The 12066-nt window shown below is 34.8% G+C and overlaps 1 protein-coding gene across 1 annotated transcript; it reads right to left on the reverse strand.

The window, feature by feature from the left end:
- Positions 1-708: 708 nt before the first annotated feature.
- Positions 709-1518, reverse strand: LOC123723332. Its single transcript, XM_045685912.1, has one exon. The coding sequence runs from the start codon at positions 1516-1518 to the stop codon at positions 709-711; it is 810 nt and encodes a 269-aa protein (XP_045541868.1).
- Between the last annotated feature and the right edge of the window lie 10548 nt (positions 1519-12066).

Genomic DNA, 12066 nt, shown 5'->3' on the forward strand with positions numbered 1-12066 from the left:
GTTAGTAAAGTTAAGATTAAAAATTAAATTAAATTAAAAGTGAAAATTGACAAAATTATTAAATAAATACAAATTAAAATTAACAAACTTAATAAAACATTTAATTCATAAATCTGCGTCGTTTCGAGGCACCAGGTACATGGGTATGTATATGTACCCAGTGTCTCAAAACAACACATTCGGGCTTATTGCCTATAACCATCAGGATATTGTTAGTGCTCGCACGAACCCTACGCATCAGTGAGGCTGTCCGTTTGCGGATGACTGATGAAAAGTCATCCACGTGTGCATCCGCAAACATACCTGATGCGCTACAGTACCGCGGGAGCCCCAACAACATCCTGAACTATGATACTACTGATATAAGAACTCCTCCTCCTCTTTTATTCTGCCTTGAGAAAACATATCTATCATAATTATTTATTGTATAAAAATCAGTTTCATCTTCCTGAATATTTATCTCAGTTACTATAATTACATCAATTTTGTACCGACATTTTTCAACTAAAATGATTAATTTGTTAAAATTTTTTCTCAATGACCGAATATTTAAATGGATTATATCAATATCATGGTTCTTGGGCTTATTTAATATATAATTACTCCAGTCCACAATATTTTCGAATTCTAAGAATTTAAGGTCTTCATCACATATTTCTAGGAAATTGAATTTTATTTATAGAACTATCACCCAGTGTGACTCGGCGCTTATGTGCGTGATGTTGTTTCGCTGTCCACATTATCATTGCGGGTAGCACACTTCATTAATTGAGTAATATCCTCCTGTGACCTAATAGCATGGATTTTTTTATTTACTTCGCTGGCTTTCACAAGAATTTTTGAATTTTGTACCCATATATATTTATACATTGGTTTAAGCTCCTTTTTTGCCATCCAAAAAATTTGACGCAAGTATTTACTCAAGTCTTCATTTATATATATTCTATTATTATTATGGTCGTTGTAAATGTCATCGTTAGTTATGACTTGTTTACGTTGCTTGAGCCACTGTTCGCGCGCTGTCTTTGTGCGCAGGGTGACTATAATCGGCAGCGGTCGAGATTGTTTGTCTTGTTTTTCTTGCCCTACCCTCTTAACCTGCTCAATATCTTCGCTTAATACGCCAACTTTTTTTGATAACGTAGCCATTATACTTTTTAAATCTTCGTTGTCCTTTTTTTCTAAACCCACGATTTCTATGTTTCTTTCTTTCTCCTTTTGCTCCATATCGACTATCCTCTCTTCTAATGCCTTATTCCTTTTCTCTAAGTACACAGTTTGTTGTTCTAAATATTTCACTTTATTTTCGGTCTTTTTCTTAAACTCAAACAGCTCCTGGTATTTTTCAGCATAAAAATCCACCGTGGTCTTCATATCTTCCAGACTCCTTTCTATTTTAAACACAACTTCCAGTTTTTTGTTTACCTCCATTATAAGCTGCTCAATTGACACCGATTTACCGCTGATCTTTTCAGTTTCTGGTATTGATGCACATTCTGACATACAAGATTCACACATCTCATTTTGTACAAACTGAGCAGTGTTTTTAATACACTTTTTATGGAAAACACTTTTGCATTCCCCTTTACATTTTAACACGTCTTCCTTACTTGTTGATACAAATTGTTTACACTTTTTACACTGTACCATTTTTAGTTTTCTTTTTTACTCCTTATATTTGTAGACACGTCCGATCGCGGTGCGCGTGCGCTCGGAATAGCGGTCGAAAAAAAGAAATTTTTACATATCTGGTCTCTTCATCCAGACACAACGAGTGAGGCCATAATCGAACATGTTGAAACCGTATGTGGCTCGAAAGATATAAAAGTTGAGAAGATAATACCAAGATCTAAAAGAGATTATGCGTCTTTCAAGGTTGGAGTTCCGGAATCATTGTACGGAAAAATCAATTGTTGTGACTGCTGGCCAGTTAATGCCAAGTTCAATGAATGGGTGTGGTTTCGAAACCAACAAAGATCTACGGGAAAGGAGAGTAACCAAAAATAATTCGATATTAATATACTATCAAAACGTAAGAGGACTCCGAACGAAAACGTCAACATTTTACACGAATATTTTGAACAGTTCGTGTGACTTGTTTACTATAACAGAGACTGGTCTAAATGACTCCATAGCAGATGGAGAAATTTTTCCCGCAGGTTACACAGTGTTAAGATGCGATCGAGCCGATGGTCGGAAACAAGGAGGAACCCTGATTGCTGCATCGTCGCGGTTGGAACTAAAACGTGTTCAAGTCGATAGTGTAGATACGGCCTTATTTGAAATAGTGTGTGCTACCGTATCATATCGTCAAAAATTTTTGTTTTTGTGTTGTGTTGTGTATATTCCCCCTAAATCGAGTGTGCAAGAATATAGTCATTTGTTTCATATACTTGAATGTAAATGTTCGGAATACGATAAAGTGTTAGTGATTGGAGATTTTAACATGCCGTCTTCCACACAAGAGATACAGCATCATTGTGAGTATGTTGCAGCCTATTGTGGATTCCGCCAGGTAAATAATTTCATTAACATTAACGATAGAACTTTGGATTTGGTATTGACGACACTTTCCGAATGTGATTTGAAATTATTTTTGTGCGACGACCCCGTGGTAGACGTGGACGTGCAGCACCCCCCTTTGCTGCTGGAATTGTGCCAGAGGGGGGAGCGCACCCACCGCTCTGGCCCTGGGCTTGGAGACGCCGAATGCAATTCAAATGATAACGGTTCATTTGAAAATATTAGATGGAATTTTAATAAATGTAATTTTTTTCAATTATATAGTCTATTCGAAAAGTTTGATTGGAGTCCGTTATATGAAATAAATGATGCCGACGTCGCGTTGACATATTTCTACAATGTGGTAAACCAAATGATTGACTCGTCTACACCGAGAAAACGTTGTAATCGGGGTAAAACAAATTCAAAATTTAATTATCCGACATGGTACACAGCCGAATTAATAAAACATATTGAAAAAAAGTGGAGGTTACATAAAATATACAAAAGAACTAAATCGCAAGCGGACTATCGAGTATTTTCGCACTATCGGGCTTTAGTAAAAAATATGATCGAAGGCGCGTATAAATTATATCTGCAAAATCTGCAACTAAATTTAAAAAATGATCCAAAATCGTTTTGGTACTTCGTTAAAAATAAACGGATTAATTATAACAACAGTCGAGTTACTAAAGGGGGGATGGAAGTGAAAAAAGAAGATTGTGCGGAATATTTTGCGGAGTTTTTTCATTCGGTGTATAGCTCCAAGCCGCCGAACTTAGACCCACGATCGGCTGAGCGGGCGGCGGCGCGGGTGCTGTCCGGCGCGGACTCGGCGCGCGTGCATATAGGCCAGGTGAGCGAGCGCGATGTGCGCGCAGCGCTCGCCCGCCTCAAGCCCAAACAATCAGTAGGCCCGGACGGCGTTCCGCCTTTCATAATTAAAGATTGTCGCGTAACATTTGAGATGCCCCTTTGGCATATTTTTAATTTATACTTAAAAGAGGAACGCTATCCGGATAGATGGAAAATTACCCGCGTGATTCCGGTTCCAAAAAAAGGATCAGGAACGGAACTAAGCGATCATAGACCTGTAGCGATACTATCGGCGGTTGCCAAAGTATTCGAGACGGTAATACACAGCAGCATTTGTCCGCAGGTCAATTCCCGGCTCTCTGACGCGCAGCACGGCTTCCGTAAGGGTCGAAACACGGAGAGTAACTTGTTGTCCTTCGTATCGGAACTAGCGCCTGCCGTGGACGCCGGAAGACAGGTCGACACTGCGTATTTTGATTTTCGCCGCGCTTTTGATACCGTAGACAACGACATATTATTAATTAAATTTGCTGCGTTAGGGTTCACTCCCAGTTTATTAAACTTTTTTGCTAATTACCTAAAAGAGCGCAGACAGTACGTCGATTACGAGGGTTACGTTTCTGCGCCATATTATACTTATTCCGGAATAAGTCAAGGCAGTAATCTCGGGCCGTTGGAGTTTATTTTAATGATTAATGACCTTCCGTCAATAGTAAGTCACGCACAATGTTTATTGTATGCGGACGATTTAAAACTTTTTTTAGTTATAAAAAATAGTGACGACTGCTTGCGATTGCAACGGGACATCGACAGCGTGTTGCAATGGAGTAAGGACAACAAGTTGTTCTTCAACGTGAACAAGTGCTGTGTGATATCGTATAGCCGCGCGCGTGCGCCACTGCACCACCCCTACGTGCTGGGTACGACCCTCGTCCCGCGCGTATCCCACGTCCGTGATTTGGGAGTCGAGATGGTCGAGGAATTGAACTTCCGAAACCACATTGCGAATATCTCTAGGAAATCGTTTAGAAATCTCGGTTTTATTATTAGGCAATGTAAGAATTTTGAAAATGCGCTGGTAATAAAAACTTTATATAACGCATTAGTTAGGAGTCATCTAGAAACGAGTAGTTCCATTTGGAGTCCCCATGAAAAAAAATACAGTCTGATGGTAGAAAGAATTCAAAATAAGTTTACGCGGTTCCTGTATTACAAGCAGTACGGAGTTTATCCTTGCTTCCCGTTAATGTATCCGAGTTTATTTGTGAATGGTATGGTCGGATACAGCACGTTGCGAGTGCGTCGGGACGTGGCCCTCGTGCGCAGCGTGTGGCGCGTCCTGCGCGGCGCGGTATGCCGGCCAGCCGTGCTAGCAGCGCTGCGCCTGCGTGTCCCTGACTGCGTGGTTCAGGTGCGCCGCCGCCCGCCATTGTTTCTCGAGCCCACCGCTAGGACGAATCTATTGGAAAATGCTCCTATAGTGCGGGCTATACGGCTTCTTAATATCGTATCGAGGGATATAGATATATTTAGTTGCAGCGAGCCGAAATTCACAGAGGCTGCCTACAGATGTGTGGAAGACGTTTGAATTTTAAATTTATTGATTATTGATTAATAATATTGATGTGTAGTTACTTACGCGTTGATATATTCTTGCACTGTTTATCTATGTATTTTTTTTATTTTTTTATTTGCTATTGTTATGTGTTTTTTACTGTTATTAAAAAATGTTTCGTGTAAACTAGTATGTATAGTGTCAAATTGGTTGCGTACTGTAAGGATGCTATGCAGTTGTTTTTAAATAAATAAAAAAAAAAAAATAAACAAGAAATCAAAATCAACAACAATACTTCATTAAACTGTAAGGCTTTTGTAAGACGATCGAAGATAGGTAAATGTAAAAGGCAAAGTTCCAAAACAGATAAAGTTGTCGGGAAACACAAAAACTATACAGTACAATATGAAAAAGATAATTTGAAAGTTATATCGGATATAAGGAAGCCGGACTTAGTTTTACGAAAGTTTGAAGGAATTAATAATAATACTGACCCAGTTAAATCAACTGTCCATCTACCGATCAACTCTAATGTATCGTTGAGTGTAAACGATAGTGTTACTGTACAAGAAAAACATGGATATGTGGACTATCAAGGAAATAAAAATGCTGCAATTGAAGGAATTAGTAAAAACTTTACCGACGAGAACATTAAAGATATTACATTGAAAAAACACAACGATAATTTGCAAAAACTTAGTTCACAACTGACTACAAATAAAACAGATAACATTTTTGTGACCAAAAATAAAAAACCGACAAATGAGAGTGACACAGAAACGCTGTCTTTTGTTTTAAAATTCAATAATGACGTCACGCCAACAATACCCAATAATTCAATGTCTACAACCAATAAAACATCAGAAAATAATAAATACACAATTTCAACAACACCGAGTTATAATCACAACAACTCTATGATTTTATTAAATAAAATAAATCGCAAAAAATACAACGAAAGTGAAGTTACTCTACAGAAAATTATCACGAAAGAATTAACAAACGGTTCTTTTATAAGTAAAATAAACGGCACAGAAAATCTAGAAAGTAACGAATTTATGGATGAAAAAATCTCCGATGTATATTTTCAAGAACTAACATTACTCTAGCAGATTTTAAAAATGTCACACCGCCAGAGACAATAATCAAATCGACCCAAAGCGTCTCACAAAAGACTCCAATTGTTTTCACTACATAAAATTTTATTTTTGTACATTACATTCAAAATAAGCTTGAAGAAGAATCTGGTGAAAGAATTTCGTCGTAACAAGTCTATCATTGTGTATGAATGTGATATTCTTTTCATTGTTTTAGGAAATAAATGTAACAATAGTGTTTAATAGACAAATATAGCAGTGCTCCTGTACTCATTTAACTTGCAGCTATTTGCAAAACAAATAAAAAATACAACTTTCTGTTTTTATTCAAAGCTGAAATATTAATAATTAAAAAAATTAAATTAAAAATTGTATATTTAAATTCATTTAAGCTTATTCAAGCGAACGAATGAACTATGAACACATGCCAATAAATCTTGCACTTTTCATGACGAGAAGTGCAAGAATACGTGTCTTCGTAACATGAGTAAGTAAGGAAGGAAATAAGTGAAACAACCATCGTGGTAATATCTTTATTACAAATACTTAGACAATATACCAAATATTTACAACATAACAAAAGTTACAAAAGGTTTTTCAAACATTTATTGTGGGCAAACAATAGACATCCGCTCTAAGGGACGCTCGGCAGCAACTTACAAACTAACCCACTCCCGCACGCTTCAATTACAACCTACAATTGCTTTACACATCCAAATGAAAACTACTTCCATTTGTTACAACTAAGCTAAAAGAACAACCTAAGTTTTTAAATAATAAATATGAACCGCACACCGCGAAATGTTATAGGCGGCAACTCTAACCATTTAGGAATGCCTCGAAAATAAAACTTTGTATTCGACATAATTTGTCACTAATTTAACTTACACACATCCAGACCTCTCATTGTGTTAATTTGATCATAAAAAAAATCAAAGTTAACTATCTTGTACCTTTTAAATTAAAACTTATATATGGACAATTCTCTTGAACCATCCAATGTTGAAGATGAAGCTGCTACGGCTTAAAAATACTTCTGCAAGTGTAACGGCGAGTTCCATCCCTTTCGTTCTCTTTGAGGAAGACTGAGAATACAATAATGTTCTACGAGGGTGAACCAAAAAATTCTTGGAATCAATATTAAAAAATGCAAAGATTTAAATAATAATATTTTATTTTTCTACATAATCTCCCTCCAATGCAATGCATTTAGAATAACGCGTTTCTAACTTCCTTATTCCTTGTGAAAAAAAATTATTTTCTTGACTCTCGAAAAAGTCCTCTACGGCAGCTATAACCGCGTCATTATCGTGAAATTTTGTTCCACGAATTTCCTCTTTTAATTTTGAAAATAAGTGAAAATCACTTGGGGCTAAGTCCGGAGAATATGGTGGGTGGTCAAGGAGATTGAAGCCAGCACAGCGGATTGCGTTGAGCGCAACTTCCGATCGATGAGCAGGAGCGTTATCTTGAAGGAACAACACGCCCAACGACAGTTTTCCACGACGTTTTTCTTTAATCGCTTCACGCACTTTCGGGATTAAATTTGCATAATAGGGTCCAGTAATCGTCTGGCCTTTTGGCATGTAATCAATAAAAAGGATTCCTTCACTATCCCAGAACACAGAGGCCATAACTTTGCCAGCGGTAGGAGCAACTCGAAATTTCTTGATGGATGGAGAGGATGGTCGTTTCCAAGACATGCTTTGTCTTTTAGTTTCAGGATCAAAATGGTGGACCCACGTTTCATCCATGGTGACAAGACGACGGCAAAAATTATCCGAATCACGCTGGAACATTTCGAGATTACGCTTGGAAATTTCCAAACGTCGCTTTTTGTTTTCGTCGGTTAACATTCGTGGCACCCATCTTGCAGACACTTTTTTGAACCCCAGTGAATCAATTAAAATGGACAGAACGCTACCAAAAGATATCTTTAGGATCTCAGCTATATGTTTTATAGTCATTCTCAAAGGTGGGCATTAACTCGTTAATCCGTTAATCGTTAATTAACGAAGTTAACATTTTCCTTAACGGATTAACTTTTAAGTTAAATTCAAAAAGTGTTAACGCTCTTGTTAACTTCCGTTAAATTCTACTTCCGTTAATTTAGTCCGTTAATTGTTACAATAGATACTTATTGACGTGTTGTCATTTTATTTAAATTATGCATCAGGCTACATTCGTAAGTTCGGCTGTGTTCGGCGACCGTCGGCGAGTCGAATGGTGAACGAGAACGAGAGAGAACGAGAACGAGCGAGTGTGATGCATGTTATACAATACACCGAGCGGCCGGGATAGACGTGCATGATCAAAAGAGTACCACAGAATCCTTGTTAGAAAATAGTGACGATTTAAATAAACTTACCTCTTTCAAATATTGCGAAGTTTAGGCGCTAGACACCTTCAAAGTTTAATAATTATTTCACATTTACACAAATATCTCGAAAAGTCTTTATTACATTTTATTCACATTAAAACTTGTTTTTTAGCCGACTTCAAAAAGAAGGAGGTTATCAATTCGACTGTATTTTTTTTTTTTTTTTTTTTTTTATGTGTGTTACCGCGAAACTCGGCCCCTGGTGGTCCGATTTTGATAAAAATTATTTTAATCGAAAGGAAGTGCTTGCAGGTGGGTCCCATTTTTTTGTTTTTTTTTTAAATAACTAGAAGACTAGTAGATTTTGAATATAGCTTCAAAATTTGTTGCGGAAATTAGGGACATTTTTGCTTTCAGCGCTTACGTAGGCTAAACTATAGGACCTACATAAAAATGATGTATGGCGAATTGTAGCTCTTTAAATGTGCTAAATAAAAGTCCGCGATAGCATATATCTATCTTTTATAGTTTTCTCACAATAACCATTTTTTTCTTTAGAAACATTAATTAAATTCATGCCCTATTTCCGACGCTATTATTCAAGTTCAGTATTAACCCTTATGTAAATAAATATGTTCATTATCAAGAGAATTAAATGTAGATTATATTTGCAATTGAAACTATATCATTCTGTCTAATAGTTTAGGAGATATCGTAAGAATAAAATTACGCGGAAACGAAAAATGCTACATCGCGTTACAATGAATAGCACAAATTTGCTTTCTGGGCTTACGTAGGTCAAACTATATGACCTACATTAAAATGATGTATCGAGTAATTATAGATCCTTAAATTTGCTAAATAAAGGTCTCAGGTGGCATATATCTATCATCTATGGATGTCTCACAAAAACCATGTTATTATGAACAAACTTCGATTAAATTGCACACGAAAAACAGCGTCGTAAGCTTACGGCGCTATTATATTATATTCGATATGAATCCTTATCCAAATAAATATGTTTGATGGCTAGAGTATTAAATGCAGATTACATTAGCCTTTAAACTATGTAATTCTGATCAATAGTTTGGAAGATATTAAATTATTAAAAACTACGCGCATTCGAAAAATGCTACTGCGGCGCGCGGCTGGACAAAACTAAAGGCACGCTACGATGTATTAGTTCGTTAATTTTCAATTTGTATACCGATTTTGATAATTATTTCATTGTTTAAAGGATAAGTGGTTATCTGGTGTATTCTAAATTAGTTTTTGAATTGAAGTACACACATATTAAATAGGAAAGTCCTTTTCTTTATTTGTCTTATTTATGTCCTTATACGTATTAAGGAAATTTGTAATTAAACTTCAAATTCACTAAAAATTGAGAAATAAAACAAACATTTTAAGAAAAAAAAATAGCCGACTTCAAAACAAAAAAAACTATCTCAAACAAAATGCGCTCAAAAGTAACTTAAAAAAAACAATTTCAAACAAAATGCACTCAAAAGTAACGTAAAAAAACAATTTCAAACAAAATTCACTCAAAAGTAACATAAAAAAACAATTTCAAACAAAATGCATTCAAAAGTACCATAAAAAACAATCTCAAACAAAATACACTAAAAAGAAACAAAATAATGTCATGAAAACTTCTTTCTTTCTTTCTTCTCTCTTTCAAAAACCCTCTAAACTCTAAAGAAAGTTCTCTTCTTTCTTGTAACATGTCTATATTGTATAATTATTGTTATTTTGGAGTCGGTTTCGGCCTAAGTAGGGACATAAACGTAAGTATGTCTAATACATCTCAAATATAAAATGCTATTTACTTCGGCCGACACCGACTGCGAAATAACAATAATTATACAATATAGACATGTTACAAGAAAGAAGAGAACTTTCTTTAGAGTTTAGAGGGTTTTTGAAAGAGAGAAGAAAGAAAGAAAGAAGTTTTCATGACATTATTTTGTTTCTTTTTAGTGTATTTTGTTTGAGATTGTTTTTTATGGTACTTTTGAATGCATTTTGTTTGAAATTGTTTTTTTATGTTACTTTTGAGTGAATTTTGTTTGAAATTGTTTTTTTACGTTACTTTTGAGTGCATTTTGTTTGAAATTGTTTTTTTTATATTTATTTAACATCACTTTTTTTAGAACAAGACTTTGTTATAAAATCAACATAAGGTTCGAAAACACTTTACTCTTAATACAATAATTGTTATACGTGAGACGCAAAATCTATTAAAAAAGATAAACTCTGCGTTGAATTGCAATCAAAATAATCGAGTGTGCATTACTCTTCAACGTCGTACCTAAAATACAACTAAACTTTGTTGCAGACAAAAATGTTTATTTTAATGTTGGAGTTTAAAGACAACAAAAAATATAAAAAAAAAATAATTTATGGTTCATTTGAAAAAGCGTACAAATAGGATTTTTTGTCATTGCGTAGATAAAAAACAAACAATGAAAAATAAATTTAAAAATTCGAAAGACGAAATGTGCACGCAATAAACGTTCCTCAAAAAAAAAAGGGATTTAGGTGTTTATTACCGTCGTTTGTTTTTTTGGGGCTTCTTCATAGTCAACGAAAAATAATTTTAACAACAACAAAAATATGAACAAAGGATCAAATGGACAGCCCGCACAGAGAATGCGATAATGAACTCGATGGATTTATGGCCCCAACCCTTCTAATGGTCGGGGATGCACGTGCGCTGCGCAAAGACAATAGCGAAGATAATTTGTTTGTTTACAAAAAAAAGTATACGACAAAACGAGGAAGAATGAGGAAAAAGATAAAATAATTATGTTAGTGAAATTAAACTGTTTTATACTAAATTTAATATATGAAATGTCGCCACAAGTGACCTTTAAAAAAAGACATCGATTTTTTTACGTATATCGAAAGTTTATTTTAAAATTAATCGAATGTCGTTGAAAATAATTCAAAACCATATTCTTACTAATTAACTATAACGATTTTATAGGTGATAAGAAAGAGAGAAGACATCACCCGCGATCGGTTGTTTTCGTTATTTCGTGTAACTTATCCTCTATACACTGAGAGTAATTTAACTTGATTTAACATATAACAATAGATCGGACGATAGATCATTAGATGATAGAAGTTATCAAAGGCATCTCAGTTGTATGGTTTGATGCGTTGAGATGTATCACTGGATTGGTTATATAGTTTATTTATCAATGTTATAATAAGTTTCCTCTGATGTTAGAAGTTTTGTTAATATTTATTTATTTATTTATTGAACATTTCGCCTTTTCCAGGCATCGTTACATATAATTCTATATTAATAAATAAAAAGTACGTAAAAAAGATAAGTCTGTTCGTGGGTCCTTGGCTAAAATAAAATAAAAAAATATTACCAAATTATACATAAAATTAAATGTTCAGTTGTTGGAGTATGAGCAAATGAATATCCTGGTGCAAATAGTAACAGATAAATGTAAATACTGCACAAAAGTTTTGATTGTTTTCTTTTGAATATTTTCACATGTCTTACTGTTTAATAGAAAATTTGTGTTGGCTAAATTTAGTTAGCTCTCTTATTCCGTGACGTCGGATTGTCGATAAAAAAATTGACTGAAAAAGTCAATTGTCCATCATTGTCAGTGTAGTATATAAGTGTGTGTAACTAGTGCATGCTATGTCATTATAATGGTACAGGCATTAGTACATCGCTCCTATTGTCTAAATTATATTTTAGTATATTATATAACTAAACTAAAGATAGGATTAGCGATCGCCCTAGATTT

Source organism: Papilio machaon, chromosome W (genome assembly GCF_912999745.1).
Source record: "Papilio machaon chromosome W, ilPapMach1.1, whole genome shotgun sequence".
NCBI classification, from domain to species: domain Eukaryota; kingdom Metazoa; phylum Arthropoda; class Insecta; order Lepidoptera; family Papilionidae; genus Papilio; species Papilio machaon.